Raw genomic sequence first — 18899 nt, 5'->3', positions numbered from 1 at the left:
CAGAAAAGGTAATTTAGATTTTGTTCTTAACATATTCATGCTCAATCACAACTAGAAGAAATATTATTTTATAAATTATTACAACCCTTTTATTCAATTGAACTAATAAAAGAAAATATAACTTTTTTGTAATCAACATTTGCGAAAAACTTTTACACCATGTACTCTAGAAAGGCACTCGCAAGATAAATCCAGTTTAAGATACCAAAATTAACTTATTCTCTCTTACAAATGGATGCATGCTAATTTAACCTTGAAGATAATATCATTATAACCTTTCATAGTGTTAAAATCATGGTATCAATGACTTATATTTATTTTGTATTGTTGCATTATTATAATCACAATGTAAGGCCATGCATATTCTTAACTGAATAACGTAACCAATGGAAAAAAACAATGCCACGACAGAGACCCTTTGATTTGAAAATAATGAAAGATTATAATGATCCCGTCTCAATTGTGTGTACCTGTTTGTACAGGAAATCTGTAAATACCTGTACATACGATTTATTTGTGTCACAGAATGAATGGAATAAGTCTATGTATAAGGTATATTTGAATAGGAGAGACTAAGTCTACCTTGATATCTATAACTGGACTTATCTTGAGACGGCCTGCCCAGAACTATAACTTTGAATATGCTCGCAGCTGAAGAACTTGTCAGGATCATCAACAAAAGAATAAAGAGCAGGGGAATGATTACCTACGGGAAAATCAGTTTCAGTTCAGAAAGGAGATGGAAAGAATTCAGGAAGGGTGATACCATTGTAGTAATTAGGTTTCTAATAGAGAGGAAAATATAATACAATTAAGATATATTTTTCAGTTTCGCGGATTTCAGGGAGGTGTTCAATAGAGTTAACCGAGCAAACTCAACAAATATGTTTCAGAAAATAGACGTAAATTGGAGGGGTAGGAGACCTATCCGTGACTTACAAACTAGCATCTAATTCAGGCTGCTCTGGGGCAAGATGTGAATGCAGAGATCGGAAGGGCAGTGTTAGAAAGAGGAGGAAGACAGCGATGTCATTATCGTCAATGCTGTATATGCGGAGGAAATGGTTGAAGATGTGATTGGAACTGGAGCCTGGCCAATATTTTACCTATCCCTGAAATAATCCGGTCAAAGAAGATGGAACATAAGAGGAAAAAATTGCGTTAGGCAAAGAAGCTTTCGCAAGGAGGGTGGGTATGATGATGGGGACGTAGAAGAAAAATAATTGTCTCGCAAAACGATTTTTGCTGTGCAAAATGGTTGTGGAAGTGAGATGTTAGGTAAAGATTAGAGGCTTTTGAAACATGGGCGTGGAGAAGGGTGGAAAAAGTAAAGTGGACAGAAAAGACGAAAACGAGGGAATACTAAGCATGGCGATGGAGAAGAGGGGATAGTTGGGTAAAATCCAAAGATGGTAGGAAAGTTGGATGGAGATCATTATAATATACGACGGAACGCTGAAGTTTATGATAGAAGGGAGGACATTAGGCAAGCGAGGAAGAGTGGGGGGAATAGGATTGGCAAAGGGGTAGTAATGGGATGTAACGGAAGAAGTATATGTGCGGTATTGAAGAAGGGTTCATTGCAATGTGTGAATGTCCGGCTGTTTTGTCAGGAGATATATTGTTTTACTGTTGTACGAGCCTGTGCCCATCGAAACCCGAACTTAAACCTTGGGATATCAATCAGGATAATAATAATTTCAATAAACGGAAACTTTCTCCTTTGGAGCAGTGATTGTTGGTAGAATCATCCATAATACTTCAATGTTTGTAAAGGAACACCAACGGCTGGAGGAGATGGAGCAATTAGCCATCGCTGAACGATCAACCATCGATATGGACCACTGAATTACATTCGGTGGAACAAAAGTAACTTTCCCCGTTGGTAACTGGGTCCAATTTATTGAAGAAGCTATTGAAAGACGGATGGAGAGTTAGAATTTTAATGCAGATTCCAACTAATACATCAGCAACGCGTGGAAACCGGTACTGCGGAATGTTAAAGAAGAAACATAGCACCATGGTGAATAATCGGAAGGCTCCAACACTTTTCCCTCCAAAACGAACCAATCACGAGCCACCTGACCCGTGACCTCGTATATATAAAGCGGCCATAACGCAAAGTTGGTCCTAAACTGCCCTGAGGACGATGCTCGAATGCAACTTCGAAGCATCGGCCAACATGGGATCTCTGCGTCGGTGAAAGACCCGAGAAAATTTCAATAAGGAATAATTTATTTTTTGAGTGGCATGAAATTTTGTTTTGTGCTCCAATGGCTCTAACACTCGTCTTAATTTACGTAGACAGGAAAACCTGTTTGTGGTGTCTTCATTAATTCTTCATTAATATAATCCTAAATTTGACTCATTAATAAGATGGAGTGGTTAATGAGTTGACGCCTATTATTTTGTAGTTCAATATGGGAATAGATTTCCTTACCTTTCCTCCAGAGCGGCGTCGCAGGCGGGTTTGAATCCACGTCGCACTTCAGCGATACTGGCATCCCCTCCCGAATGGGAAATCCAAATCCCGGTTCTCGGCTTATCCCAAACGAGGGGCTGTCTGTTCTCCCAGGGAAATATGAAAAAAAGAATAGAACAATCCATCAGAGGCCTGCAAAGGCAGAAAGGTTCTAGGGCTACACAGAATGATGGCAAAATGAGAAAATATAAAAAGCATCGCTCTTTTTTTGGTTAAGCCATCAATCTTGTGCATATTTGAAATGTTTTTGTGAGGTGATAATGAAAACATGTTCACTTGACGAGAAAGACGTCATTATGAGTAGTAGTTGGTGGTGAGTGACTGGGCAAAACAAAGGAACAAAGAGCATAATATAGGGTGTCAATGAGCTTCAATGTTTTTATAAACCTACATCTACATAATGCCCCGCAAGCCGCCGCAAAGACGTGTGGCGGGGGGTGTTAGGTCACCACCCGTAAAAAGGAGCAAAACAACATTCAAAACCAGTACATAGACGCAAAACCATACACACAGTGGCGTAGAAATTCATGCAAAAATCCTTGCATTTAAAACGCATGCAATTACATATACTATTATCTAAGAAATAGTTGTACTTCAGGATGCAGTAAGAAATTTCTCCAATAACGTCCAAGCTAGAATTTGAAAAGCAAGAATGAACCTGCAAAATACAAGTCTATACGTTATATACCTTATGTCTATCCAAAACAAACCTTAATTGGTAGATTAAAAACAATAATAAGAGAAAACTCTCTATAGGACAGTAATGTCATTTTTCGAAATACTTCTTTGATGTTAAAACCTCCATCATTCTGCAACCTTGTACTTTATTGTCCAGCCTATGACTATTTGCCTATGAATAATATTATTGAATCCAGAAATGATTAATGTTATGGAATCACAGGGATCTAATGCTTCGGTACTCTCCAGTATCTATTCTTTGTTACTCTACTTGTGTCTCACAACTATGAAACTCACTTCAAAGAGTTATATGCAAGCCTTAAAGAGCTAAACCATGCTTTAAAATTTTAATACCGGCAGTGGGCATTATAAATACAGTTTATCATTGGGGAAATTAATATTGTGCAAGTGCATACAAATGTTTACAATACTATCTTAGCTTAGGTAATTTACGTTGCCCTCTCATGCACATTTAAATATACCGTTAAGCCAAATGGAGGCGTAAGACAGGTTATCACCTATTGGCTGTCACTCCTCACAAACGGCCTTTCAGGAAAAATATCCGTTTCACTGACTACTAGAAATTTAGGAAACTTATTTCATGCATTCATCTTGATTGTAAAAACCTTACCATTCTTCGCCTGTATTCGTCGCATGCATTTACTTTATCTAAGTCGTTACTAAAATCGGTAAATTACTCCTAAATTGTAAATGTTTTTGTCACCTGCTTTTTACAAAATAAATACATGCATACCGGAGTTTGCTCTCCACATGTACTAAAACCTTGACGTGGTGTAAGGTCTTCTGGGTTCTAATTACTCCTAGAGGTGAGCTGGTGGAGGAAACATAATTGCCCCTGCTAGGGCCACCCATGCCAGGCAGTTCAAACGATAGGAGCGTAAAAGATTAGAGAGGAAGAATTATTTTGCATTAAATTTATTCGAAGGTAACGGGCCTAATTCATCAAATAACTGAGATCGATATTTTACATTTGTTAAATATTTCATGTATCGCAGAATGAATCAAAAGATGCTTACTACGCCTAATTTACAAATGGAAAAAATGTAAGGGGATTGCTTCTTATGATATCTAAGAACATTAGAATACTTAATTTTTCTATTCAATTACTGTTACATTACTATATATAAATATTTTACATAAATATATATACATATATAAATACAGGGTCCGTACAATAAGTATCGGGACTGGTTCCAAAAATCAAAATTTATTGCAGTTATCATTACAATTACTTAATAATTTTCAAAACACATTCCTCCTGCATGGATACACCTGCAGTTCAGTGCGTCTGCCACTCGTTTAAAGTCCGCAGGAAGTCGTTTTCCCGAATACTGTCGAGAGCCTTTGTCGTCGCCGCTTGAACCGCCTCGATGGAGTGGAATCGATATCCTTTGAGCTCCTTTTGAGCTATTCTTCGAGGTGATAACGTTGTCGAGAAAATCTTCATCTACCTAGAAGCAGTCCTAAATTTCTTGCGAAATTTCCACCCGCCAAAGTTTTTGTTCCTACCTCAAGACTTTCGGCACCAGCTTCGCGCACACTTTTCTCATCGCAAGATCTTCTGTTACAACGGTGTGGACGGTTACGACTGAAAGGCCAGTCTCCTCAATGATAAGGGCGATGGTCAAACGTCTTTCAGAGTCCAAAACGTTTTCACTCATGCCACCTAAGCATTGGTTCGAGCGGTCGTCGGGCGTCCGACGCGGTGCTCGTCCTCAACGACCTCCCGGCCTTCCTTAAACATTTTGTGCTACTCAAAAACTCTTGTGCGGCTTAAGACATCATCCCCATAAGCCTGTTTAATGAGTTCAAGAGTTTAACGCAAAACCTTACAGCGTCGAGCGTAGCGTTACTAGATGGTGCGCTCCATGCTGGCGCGACGACGCCATAAACAATCACGCGTCACAAAAATCCACCTCCTGTCTCAACGCATGCCCGGAGGCGACAAAACTAGAGTGCGCCTGTGTGGTGGGGGACCTCTCTACCGAGCCGACTGGTTGGACTCCCATCCACTACTAGGAGCTACGAGGCTACAGCGAACCAGTCACGATACTTATTATACGGACCCTGTATATATATGCATACATGTATGCATTAAAAACTGATGTGAACGTTTGACGAATGTGAATAATAGTAAATAAATTTAGCGCTATCGAACACAAAGAAAAACACAGAAACACACAAAAAAGAAAAGAAGCTCACATGTTTTCAAATTTTGGTTGGTCAAGCCTCCTTTCTCACGAAAGAGAAGAAAGGAACTGAAGAGGAGGTTATAACAGAAGGGGCTAGAGACGCTGAATGAAAGGGGAAGGTTTTGGGAGGGGTGGGGGGATGAAAATATGTGTGTGGCTTAGGGCGTTGAGAAAAGTAGTATTGGAGAGAGGAGAGACATTCTGAGTGGGAATTGGTTGTATAAAGGGATGTGGCATCAATAGTGGCCATGGTTATCTCGGTATCTTGAGGGTTAATTTTAGCTCTCCTGGTTGGAAGCAAGCACGTCATCTACCGCACCATCTCGATCGCCTTTTGCTGTCATTATTAGATTTGATATAATCGAATTGGAGCCAAATTATTCCGTAGAATGTTTAATATGGCCAATTATGTAACTGGCGGTGAAATATTTTATTGATACCATATTTGGAAAATGAAAATCTTCCAGGGGAGAAATATTTCTGTTTTGCCAAAAATATATGTCTTTTTAAGAAAGAATCATCATGAAGAATCGTGGTAAAAATATACGTATTTTTGTATTCTCTTAACTGAATTAACAAAAAAGTCATGGGTCACCATAATATCACAGGAAAACAATCTAGCTAATCAAATATTTTCTCAGGTATTTACTGAAGTTTATTTGAAGAATTTGTATTTTAAATTAAGTTCTGAAAATACGCATTGCGTGCTTTATGCACAGATTCTCTCATCTTCCCATAATTATTTGGTCAGATAACATCTTTTCAGCTTCCTGATTCGTTTTTGGATTTATCGTTTCCCTTTTGAATGCCTCCTCGGAAGCAATAATTAGACACTGTGAGCACCAGAATATACGAACGTATAAATATATCCATTAAAGTTGTGGGTTTTCAGTCTTGAAAATATTAATTCTTCTAACAAGGCACCATGTTACATTTCCCACGATCCCATCGATATGCAAACTCCATGACGGAAGCACATTTTTATGTCTTCTCCCCATTATTAATTTGGGTTAAATGCCAAGGCAACTTTGAAAATAAAAATTGTTTTTTCCTCGACTCACAGAAGTTTCCGCTTTAGTTTCCCGTCATTTTTTTCCTTTTTTTAATATCTACTTCCTTCCTTTCTTTGCCTCCCTTTCCCCAGAGAACTCCTGCATTTTTGCTCCCGCATCCCCATCAGGAAACCACTATTCCCGCTCACTTCTTTCATTCTCTTTTCCCTTTTTACTCCGAGGCCACGCCTAAATGCTTCCATTGTCCAAGAATATTGACACTCTCTTCCCTTCAATAAGGATCCCAAAGAGAATCCTCCATATCAACCCCATACCGACCACCCCTCACCTCATCCAGTGCCACCTTTCGACGCCAAACATAACCACTAACCCCCAACCTCACCCCCTCTCTCGTTCCTTCAAACCGACCCCCTCCGCCCCAGAAACCAACACATTCTTCCTCAGCCATCACCATCATCCCGCCTCAAGGCACAATGCTCATTTCCCCCCAATTTCGGCACCTCCCGCACTCTCCCGCGCAAACTCCCCCAGCGCTTCTCTTTCCCTCCCCGTCCCCCTCGCCCCCGATGTACGCGCCAGGGCGTCCTCGTTCGCCCTCCCCTTCGCAAGCGTTTCCTCTTATTTTTTCAACTCCTCATCCTTTGGCCCCTCCCCTGCCCCTCACCGACTTTCTCGACCTCCTCCGCGTAGGTCTCGTCCCCCCGCGCCCCACGTCACCTCAGTGCTCGCCTAACCAGTAGTGGGGTTCCTTCTACCGGGGTCGCCCTTTCCTCTTTCCCTTATGCTTTTTTTTTAATTTCCCATTTGAAAACTTTTTCCTAATGGAAAAGTATCCATATAATCTCTATATGTATGCAGCTCGCCTCCTCTTCTGTGTGCCACCAAAACTCTTTCTGGGTCTGGGCGTCTACCTTTTTCTATTCAAATCCAAGAGTTTTCTCTGTTTATCCTCCTACCTTAAGGTATTTGTTTCGTTTCTCTAACTACGTCACGCGGAGCTGATATGAACTATCCACGTCTTTCCTAAATTTTCTTTTCCTCTCGCTACTTTTATTTTCCATCTGGGACTGTGGTTTGAGAGAAACTTGCTATTAATATCGTTAATACGATTGGAAGAAGATATTTTTGAAACATCAGCTAAATCCATATGCAGAGGAAATGAGTATTTCATAAAGAAGCCATTAAGTGTTTTTTAGAGTTATTTTGAAAATTCTTATATATATATATATATATATATATATATATATATATATATATATATATTTATTTATATGATTTCGTCGAAGTAATACAGAAGTGTTGAATAACAAACTTGGACAGCAACAGACAATATAAGAACACATAAAGAGATCACTCACAGGTTATTTCTTGATCATTTCGACGGAATTCAGCTTCGTCTTCATCGGAAGAAATACAAGTAATGATTCTGCGTCTTCCGATGAAATGATCAAGAAATAACGTGTAGGTGATCTTTTTATGTGTTCTTATATTGTTTGTTGCTGGCCAAGTTTGTAGTAAAATTTTCAAAGTGTATGTAAACAGCAGATAAAAAAACATTTAAAGGAGTCACAGCTATAGGCTCAACAAATTGTGCTGAGGATGTCTTTTCGACATGAACGGATGAAAACATTTTGGATTGCTCAGAATAGGATAGTGCATAACCATTTACCTTATCGTATATTTAGTGATTTTAATGTTACCCTTAAATGTGCAAAATATTTCTCCTATTGAATAGGGACCCAGTTTTCAGTATATTTACCCTCTAAAAATGACGGAGAAATGCATGCTTAGATTATAGAATGGATCATCATCATCCATAAACATGTTCTATGGCAAATTGCACGAGCTTATTTAAGGCCATTAATGCTTAATTATGGCTTTTTGACCGTTTGTGAGCGACTCATGCCCAGTGCCAATGTGGAAGTGCTTTTGGTTACAGATTACCTCTAAACCTCTTCTTGAGAGAGCAATGTCGTTTGATCACCCTTGGTGAGAGACTTAACTTTGAGTCTTGATCAAAATAAACCAGGTGCAGAAGACAATTTTTTTATGAAAAGGGCCTCGACCACCTATGCCAGTAGTTGAGAAGTCATTGCAGCGATTTTGACGCAAATCACACATCTGACCCATGGAATGACGTTGTACACATAAAGAATGGGGAATTCTGAATACCAAGAAACCTAGCTCAGGTGGTAATCTAAGGTTCCGGATAGCTAAAAAAATATAATCGGAACGATTTTGAAATATGATCAAGAGGAGATAAATAAGAGGAATGATTCACCAATTAAAATATAATACTATTACGGACATATTTGAATGGGGTCATAGAGACAGAGAAAGTTATCAGCGGGGGTTTGCCAAATTGTCGAACAGGTATTTACGGCAGTGAATAATGTTTGCGAAGTAATGAAATGAAACAGAAAATCTAAAATGATTAAACGGTGAACAGTGATACATATGTCAAAAAATGTCAGAAATTTGAAATTAACTGTAAACCTGCGTATATTAGGGGTGATTTGTTTAACCTTTTTGTGATTTGACAAAAAAATTAGCTTAATATAAAATCTATCATAAAAAATTTGCAAGATATAATGCTTGGAAGAATAAAAAAAGGAATTAGGAGGAAAAGAAAAACTCTTTGGGTGCCATATATTGCATAAAAGTTCACTAATAACTTGCTTAGAAAGAATTTGAAAAGAGTAAGAGAATTGGTTTGCGTGCACGAGTATATAGCGCATAGTATTTATTAGTATTCCCATTTTTAATTTCTGTCTAATCAACTTCCTAGTCAAGTGTTCATGTTGTTAGAGCATCCACCCAGCAAGTTGAAATATCGATTGTTCAAGTTCCGGTCAAAGAAAAATTTTTGGCTTGGTGATCTGCTTGAATCCGCCTTCCCCACCTCTCCTGGGGGTTTATCTTTTATGTGAGTCCATATACCTTTTCCTTTTACCTTTATCCATTTTGATATATATATATATATATATATATATATATATATTTATATATTTAATACGTAATCTACCGGTACAAGTAGGTTTTGGATAGACACAATTGCTAAATAAATGTTTTGTTACGCCTACCAAACCCCAACCCAACATCCTAATCTACAAATGACTCTTCTCTATCACTGTATACTTTCTACCTACCGTCATCGCGTCCCACATCCCAGTCCTATTCCTGCCCTTTCCTCGTTTGCCTAACATTCCCCCTCTACTACACTTTCTTCTTTCTTTCACATCCTACTGCCGATCAATACGCCCTTCATCCATTTTCCCTGCCTCCTTAAGATTTCTCCCACAATCCTCTCTCCTCGCTTACCTTACCTAGCCGCTTCTAATTAGCTTGTGATTTAACATGAAGATATTTTGAAGATTTCGAGGAGAATGTAACACAGCAAAAATGTTTTTCAAAATAATAAACAGAAAAAAACTTGAAAACTGAAACAGAAAAACTGAAAAAGAAAAAGAATAATAAAAGCACAAAAGTGACTAATGAAAATATAATCAAAACATAATAAAAATAAATACTTATATACCAGAATAGATAATTAGATACATGCATTTAGTTAACTTATACGACCTTGTACTATCGGAGATTTTTTGTTATTTTTAATGATTCCATAAAATTGTAATTTGTTTATTTCTCCTTTGCAGCACTGATATTGAAACAATTTTTTCAGGAAACATTTCTTATTTTCACTCGTCTATCTGTCCAGCCATGAACGAAATATGAATCATTAGAGTATAAGTTTATTAGAAATGCCACAATAGGTAAACAATATAATTTCAATGATCTATTTTATAAATCCCTTTATATTAATGAAATACTTTTCTTTTAAGTATCTACCAACTTTTCCTGCGCACTTACCCATTATTACTCCCACGCGCGCTTACCTTCTGCGAAAAAATGTATTTTCATTGCCTGCCTGGATATATTTTTCCTTTGTCGTTTTTCAACTTCTTGCACACCGCTCTTCCACTAATAACTCCATCGCCCTCATTTCATATTACCTACTAGTTTTTCTGTTCTCTTCTGGTGTGTGTGTGTGTATATATATATATATATATATATATATATATATATATATATATATATACATATATATATAATATATATATATGTGTGTATATATATTTATAAACTACAAAAACACCAATAAACCCGAAGGTCGGCTTGGTAGTGACGGTAGAGTTCACCCAGCACAGACCGACGGCGTGTGAAATTCACATATCAGGGTAGGGGGACCAGTTCCTTTCCCTTTGCCGGTTTCCGAGGAATACATGGTACCAAAAAAAATCACATAGCTTGAGTAGAGCTGTAGGTGCCCAGAGAGGAATGCCAGGGAATCAAACCCGGGCCCGGTCAGTCCGGTCAGTATTTCAACGCTCTACCCTTGGACTTCCGCGCCCACTCGCATATAAATAAATATGTTTTTATGAATATTTTTATATATTTATGTATAGACACACCCTTAATAAAGTGGTTTATTAAAATAATATTTATATGTATGTATATTATCATTAGGTAGCCCACAGTTTGTCTCTCCTTCCTGTGAAACGGATTTAACGATGCTGAAAGCCACCTTCTCCCCATTTTTTGTGCTACAGATACATCTCCCGAAGATGCTCATCGCACTTCATCCTCATCCATTTTCCCAGGGAGAAGAACTTTCCAGACTACTTTTTCCTCTCCCCGTAGGTTCACCTTCTTGAGTTCTGAGGTTTTCCCTTGCTTAACACAACTCTGCTAATGTTTTCTTTTCATTCATCGTCCCCCAAACGTGGAGTATATCCACTTCACATAAATTCATGAAAGTAATTGTATTACGCAATAAACAGTTCATAAATATTTTTGTAAGGATTTAAAGTAAATTATGTAAGTTGAAATTTTGTGAGTTGAATTCTTTCTCCATTTTTTAACGTATTTTCCATTTTCTTCCCCTTAATTATTTCTAATTTCTGTTGCTATACAATTGATGCCTTCTTTCAAATTTAGGCATGTGTTTTATAATTTATATAGGAATGGCGTAAATAAAAGAGCTGAGGAAAATATTATTATTTATCAAATTTTCTTCCTCTGATGCTATCTTATTAGAATTCGTTTAAGATTAGACCTCTCAATATAGAGGGCAAAATATTTCCTTTAGACTTGTTCCAATATCTCTCGTATATATTAGGTTCTTAGTATACGTATATGGTCCTAAATTCTCATAGGTTATGAAATACTTTTGAAAAAAAATTTGAAACTGATATTACCGTTTATGAATTTAAGGGTCAGCAATGTGTGTAAGTTCAAGTTATTATTATATATGCAAAAATACTTAAAAGCTATATACGGCACAGGCAATAATTATATATGCGTATTCACTTTCGAGTCATGATCGAGGGTGAAAAGCATGAACTTAATTACACAAATAATTTAGTTTTTCATGCAAATTACACAATATCTTGCCTGAAAGGAATCCGAGCTGTATTTTATCTTACATGGCCATTTGAGTCACTGAAATTTAGTACTTGGTTATTCAATTTTGATAGCGTCTTAGAAATTGAGATTCTATTCCATTATCTCGCTGATAAACCAGGCGGCGAATTGAGGTGGTGATTAACATCCCGGATTGCACTTCTCCGGGTGATTTGTAAACCGTCGGGTGAGGTGGATTTGAAAACCTGCAATTCATCTTTCTTCATGGAGCCCCTGCTTTCAAGAAAGGCACAGCCACTGTTCCATACCTCATTCCTACCCTCTCTATCTTTCTCCCCATCTTTCCTCCCCTTCCAGCTTTGTTCATATCCTCCTCTGGGCCGCCTTCGGGGTGTATCTCCTTCTATATTGTCATCTTAACCATGGACTGTGCCAACGCATGCCCGACCACCCCTTTTGAGCAAATGACAGGCAGGTGAAGGGAGGGACTGTAGGAGGAGGTCGAGCCGGTTGAATAGCTCGGAGACATGACATTGATGTTCGGAGGGGATGGGACGCGGATGGAAGCCCAACGAGGGGGGTGCGTCATAAGCAATGGAAGAGATATGGTGGAAGATGGAAGAGAGAGGGTGTTTGTGAGAAGGCAAGGGTTCGTTGGAGTCTCAACGCAAAGAGTTCTGGGTTCAAATAACGGAATGGGTTTAGGAGTCTGATTGAGCCCAGAGGTCCAGATGGATGAAAGGGAGTTGAATTTTTGCGATGCACTGCGTTAAGGCTTATGGTTTTCATTCGCAGATCCAAGGTTACCAAATGTTCCCCATAATAGATGACACGTTTTTATTGGCATGAATACAAAAGAATCATTAATGCCAATGCGCAATAAAAAAATAGGCTGACATTGTAAGCGTTAATACCCACTTGAAATTGCACATGTTTTTGGAAGATTCAATAAATAAGCCGAAAGGTGTGTAATAGACCAAATTCTGTCATGAACTAGTTAACTACCTACAAGTTATTATCTACTTATATATATTTACCATTGCCCCATTTTCCTCGAGAGAATCAATAAATATCACCAATAAAGATGGTATTCATGAATGTTAGGCGTATTAGCCGTGTTACGTCCTGAAATGTTTTCCGCCGAAGGTATTTGTAAATCCAGAATGTTCTTTGCTTATTAAATCTCCGATATTGTATTTGAAACGGTATAGATATCCCCCAAAAAGATTTTTAGGTGCAATGTTTTAGAACTTTTTCCCTTAAACGTACTTATTTAGGATGGTAGGGAGCATGTTATTTATATTTAAGTGTAATGACACTATGAACGACGGTAATAATAATTACAACAATAAGAAAAATAGTATCTTGCATTACGCAGCCAGATTGGAGTTCAGGAATACTTGAATGCAGCTATACGTATATTCCTGGTTTCAAAAAACGCTTTTCTTACAAGATTATTGGCATCTCTTTTAACTTATGAGTCATTGGATACATTTATTAAAAATATTAAGATAAAACGATGGCTTATAATATAAAGTAAATATACAAATACTTGAATAAGTAATTTTTGGAATGAATTAGTCATCATTTGTAAAAATAAGAGTAAAAGTGAAACATTCAAATCGTGAAGTAAAAGTGAAATATTTGATATCATAGAAGTCTCTTCTTTCCGTAAAAAAGGTAAATATTACTATTACTTCGGTGTGTAACTCAGAAGAATAACCTGCATGATAGAAATATAAAAGATAAATAGAAGTATAAAAGGAAAATGAAATCCATGAGTTTTGAAGAGATGAGGTGACTTTAACTGAGGTAACACCATCACATAATCCACCAAAAAGTTTGGTTTTGGGAAGTATTTAGGGAATTGCCGAGTACTTGTGCATAGGCCCTTCGGAATGTAAAATTCATACTTAAAGATATGTAAATCAATTTCTTTCGGTGCATTCTATTTCTCTGGATGTTGCTCGATCTATTTATCAGGATGAAAATTTTTCCGAAAAAATTACACCTCTTGGAATAAAAACCATAAACACCCTTAATAATCTGAATGTTGGTTTCATAGGTGTTGGTGGAGTTCATCCAATACTAAGCCCTACGGCGTGTGAAATTCATATATTGGGGAAGGGGGCCACGGTCTATCGACATATCGTGGCATGGCACCGTACGGTTGTAAACACAAAACCTTATGTTACAGCCGCTAGTCACTAGAGTACCACGTCTTAAAATACCACACTAAAAACGCAGGAGGTTTCCAATGGAGAAATAACAGAAAATATATGCGTTTGTATTGTAATTGTGACGTCGGTTATAAAAATATAGAAACCATATATTAAATTACGTTTTTAAATAATGAATGAGAAGTAGGTGAATTTCCATAGAAGACGCTTTTGATTGCAAGGACTCTTTGAGTAAACACTTAATGAGAAGATTACTGAAGATACGAATGTGGAACTTGACGTTGAAGTTTCCGAAACCTAGTTTGTGAGGCTAAAGAATAATCAACCATTTGAAGATGATGAAAATAAGCATTTTCTAAGAAAAAAATGATAATGTGAATGGTTTTTAAATAGGTTAATCGAACAAAGTTGAATATATGAAAGAATGGACAAGTTTCTAATGATGGATATGGATATGATGAGTCCATTAATTTTCATCCTGTCATTATTTCAATCCTGGCAGTAGTTTACTGCAGCCTACTGTTCTTCTTTATTCAGTATACATTTCCTCACCTACAGCTTCTCCTTCGCTGTTACTTGAATGTTTTGATTATTTTTCCTTGTATTTTGTCATTTCCTGGTGCCATATTGTTCCTCAGTCAAATTCATCTCTAAGTATTTCCGGGCCCTATTCGCCTACTCCTATCACAATTTATTTTTTAATTAAGCTCATCTTCAAGTGTTATGGGTCCTCAGTTAAGTTCTACAGTGTACTTTTCACCTTTGCCTCTTTCTCCAAATTCGTCTCTCTACCAGTTTATAGACCATTTTTCTGTTTTCATACTTAATGCTGCTATTGATTTCACCGCAGCAACTTTCTACCTACTCTTCCTCTACCGTCTTACACTCTCGTGTGGATTGGTTCTGCAACTTATCGTTAAAGGTTTACTCAGCTTTGTTTCTTGCATTCTCTTTTTGTCTCCAGGAGATATCTTATTTGAGTTGTTACCCATGGCCGCTTTGATTTTGCCACCCTTTTCGCGAGTTGCTCTTCTGATACTTCGGTAATTGAATTTAAGTCCATTAATATGCATATTAATTAAAAGGGACCATCCAAATCGCCTCTAATTGTTCACATATTTAATATATTAATAAAATTTAAAATGATTACTTTCACAGTGTTCTTTTCACAAAAGTGGAAACAGGCTTAATTATGTCATGCGGAAAAATGTTTTTCTGGAATCATATTTTTCGGGAATATCCAAATATTTGCGTATTTTATACAAATCCTTGAAGTGGGAATGAACAAGTAAAGTGTATCATAACTTGAGCGCCGTAACAGAGTTATTTTTGCTTTAAATTTGAATATATTTTTCGAATAAACGGTTTCTTCTTTGAGCAAATACTTTACCAACGCGTACGAGACAGTAAGGTGGTATTAAGCTTGTGGAGAAACATTTTTAATTTTAGCTCGAGGAAGTTAATGCACATACTTAAAATAATGCAGGTTCACGGAGCGTGGCAAGCAGGGATAGTAACGGCATTTTCCCCTCAAAGGGAGGCGACGATGAAAATTGCGTGCTTTTCGCCAACCGTTCGTACGTTCACTTCTCGGCCTCCGCGGACGATACCACTGCCGTCGCCGGCACTACCATCCCTTCGTCTTTCCCTCGTAACCCTCCCACGACCATCGAAAAACTTTGAATTTTTTCTCCCACCGACCCTTCCCCCGCCTATCCACTTTTGTTACACACGCACGCACAAGCACAAAAGACGCACATCTCACGCGTGCCCACCCTCACGCACTTCCAACTACCTAACATCACTACCCTCCACGGCCGTCGCACTTTATTCCGCTCCGATGTTCCTTGTCTTTCCTTCAGTGTGGGTGAAGTGCCACTCCATTCCACCCGCAACCACACCCTAGTCTCCCTACCTCACGCCACTCTTCCCTCAGACACATTCACAACCCAGTCCACCCCTTCCCAACTCACTGACATTTCTGCTCTCTTAATCGCCAGATGCTATGCTTGTCTCCTCTTGGCAACAAATATTTCTCTCGCCTCCTTACCTCCGTCTCCCTCTTTCTTCCTAATTGCCTTTGTGCACCGTCGTCGGCTAGTTCAGGATTCCAGTTGGAAATACTTTAGAGAATTACTTTGCATGCGAAGTATCGGGATAATAGGCTAAAAGCGTACACGTTTTGGAACCAGAAAACGAAAATGAAGAGGCTGTATTTAATTGCACAGACATTTTGCACACATGGTTACATAAGCGCTGAAACTGATATTGATGTAACCATGTGCCAAAATCATTTTGATAGCTTAGTAATCTACTGCGTATCTTCAAATAACACTCATTAAGCTAATTAATAATTTATAGTCTTTTTTCGTCTTTGGGCTCTAAAACTAAATAAAAAATGAACGTTATTACCTCGATTTTCTATAAAATTGAAATTGTATGCCATAGGTTGAAACTATAATCTTTAATTACCAGGACATATTTTAAGAAATAACAACTTCCTATAAAAACTGAGTGAAATATATATATATATATATATATATATATATATATATATATATATATATATATATATATATATATATACATTTTTATGAATGACGTTTGATGATAATGTATTTCTTGACAGGTGAGAGTACAGTAGTCTGCCTTTTAACAACAGTTTTTAATGCTATGATTGGTGTCCTATCGCCAAATATCAATACCAAGATTACCATATCCAGCCAAATATTTATTTGGTTCTGTCTTCCCTTTTGCTATGCATTTGATATATCTAACGACCGACCACGCTAGAATTAACTTATTCTTTGGAATTAGAGTATTAGAATTATTTATCGAGATATACGTATACTTTTTCAGTATAACCCTTTAAGACTATAGGAAGAGGACTTGGTGATTATTTTTTTCTGAGCATTTTTTTTTTGAATAATTTCTTTCTTTCCCTCCTCATCATTACCATGATTTTCATTTGCAACCTGTATTCTTTTCACATTCGCAATTCCCAATTCATTATTCGCATTTTTTTAGACGAACGAAGTCAACCAGCAGGACAGGGCTGAATTTCCTCCGGTTGGGTTCTCATGCATTGTTGGTTGATGACTGAGGCGACCTTTGTCTCTCGTCCTTTTCCTCTCTCTCTAGGGTTCAAGGGAGGTCATAGTGGGCGTGTCCGTTCAGCAGCGTAGAACCACAATTTAGGCAATAAGACCAGTGAAACATCGCAGAAAAATGTGTTTTAATTTCATTGATTTAATAGCTCTCGACTTTTTAATTCAAACCTTAGCAAGATTTATAACTTGAAATCCTGATCTATCTCAGTTTTTTACCGTATTTATTTAAGCGTATATTTGTTTAGCTCTATTTATATATTTTATTAATCATTGAAAAAAAATATTTAAAACAGGTGTATGTGTGCATACGGTTTCTACACGTGAAGATATAAAAATCATCTTTCACCCAAAACAGTGATGTTCGACCTCACGCTAAGGCCTGAGGATTACAAAAATATCATCTGGTTTTTCCATTGAGAATATCCTGCAATAGTATGCATCACGCTTAAAGAGAAGTATCTCTAATAGCCTATATTCTAGGCGCTACAAAACTGACAATTCATTTAATTGTAAATTTAAATATTATATAATAATTAATGATAATGAATGACATTAAATGACAATATATAATAATAAAATAATAATCAAATAATAATAAATAATAATAAAATAATAAAAAATAATAATAAATAATAATAAATAATAATAAACAATAATAAACAATAATAAATAATAATAAATAATAATAAACAATAATAAATAATAATAAACAATAATAAATAATAATAAATAATAATGAATAATAATAAATAATAATACATAATAATAAATAATAATACATAATAATAAAAAATAATAAATAATAAAAAATAATTATTATAAACAACAACAATAAATAAGATTAAATTTATAATGGATGTAAATATACAATGTTAAAACTCTGCTCTTTGCAAAAAAACCTTACCTCTTGAATAATACCTGAGTAAATATATATTCAGTAAGGTTCTCTGTAAAGTTACAGTTATTCAAACTAGTAATCCACGTTTCTCCCACATTTGATGTTAGCTGCGAATAACCATTATCGCTGTAATGAAGCTGTCGCAGTTGCACGGAATCCAGATATTTAAACCGCTGAGGTTATTTATCTGCATAAAATAAAACAAAAATGTATGCCATGAAAACACAAAAATCAAACTCGAATAAGATTTAGAACCAGAAAATTGCTTCACTTGGCATACGTATGCCTATTAAAATTGGTTCACCTGACCGTGCATTGAATCTCTGCTTAAAATTCTATGGCACACTGAGAAAAACCTGAAATATGAAGCCGATGAAAACTTAACCGGGGAGCTTCTCAAATGGAAAATATAACATTTGACTTTCAAAATTATTCCTTTGCTCCCCGGTAAGCATGACTCACGTGGATATAATAAAAAGAAGAAAAACACTATTTGCAAAACACATTTTGCATATTTTTTGGCCACGCAATAATTTAACACTTTCGGTATCATGAAGAATTGATAATAAGTGATTTCATATACCATTGAAGTGAACTTACTTGGGGTGGAATATAAATAATTGTAGAAAAAATAATTATTTGACACTTTTGCTCTTAGTGCAAGGTTAGTCTCTCAAAATAGCTTGTACGCCTCTTGTAAAATATGATTGTACTTTTAATAATTAAATGAATCACAATACTAACGTTTCATAAACCTCATGCAAAATCAATGAACCTTAGAGGAAAAACGAAGGGCAAATGCAATAAGTAAAAATCTTAATTTTATTGTGAGCATATTTATACCCTTTTAATAAACATTCAATCCATAAATTATAATCAGTAGTAAAACAATGGAGTTCCA

The 18899-nt window shown here is 36.6% G+C and overlaps 1 protein-coding gene across 1 annotated transcript in view; it reads right to left on the bottom strand.

The window, feature by feature from the left end:
• tei (irregular chiasm C-roughest protein teiresias) overlaps positions 1-18899 on the bottom strand; it is a 597514-nt gene that overhangs the window by 315730 nt on the left and 262885 nt on the right. The window contains exon 3 of the mRNA XM_071594231.1: positions 2441-2563. Coding sequence (XP_071450332.1) covers positions 2441-2563 — 123 coding nt within the window. The remainder of the gene's footprint in view (positions 1-2440; positions 2564-18899) is intronic.

The sequence above is a fragment of the Hetaerina americana genome, unplaced genomic scaffold (genome assembly GCF_022747635.1).
Source record: "Hetaerina americana unplaced genomic scaffold, ioHetAmer1.1.p SCAF_6, whole genome shotgun sequence".
Lineage (NCBI taxonomy): Eukaryota > Metazoa > Arthropoda > Insecta > Odonata > Calopterygidae > Hetaerina > Hetaerina americana.
This window is presented reverse-complemented; position numbering and strand designations above follow the sequence as displayed.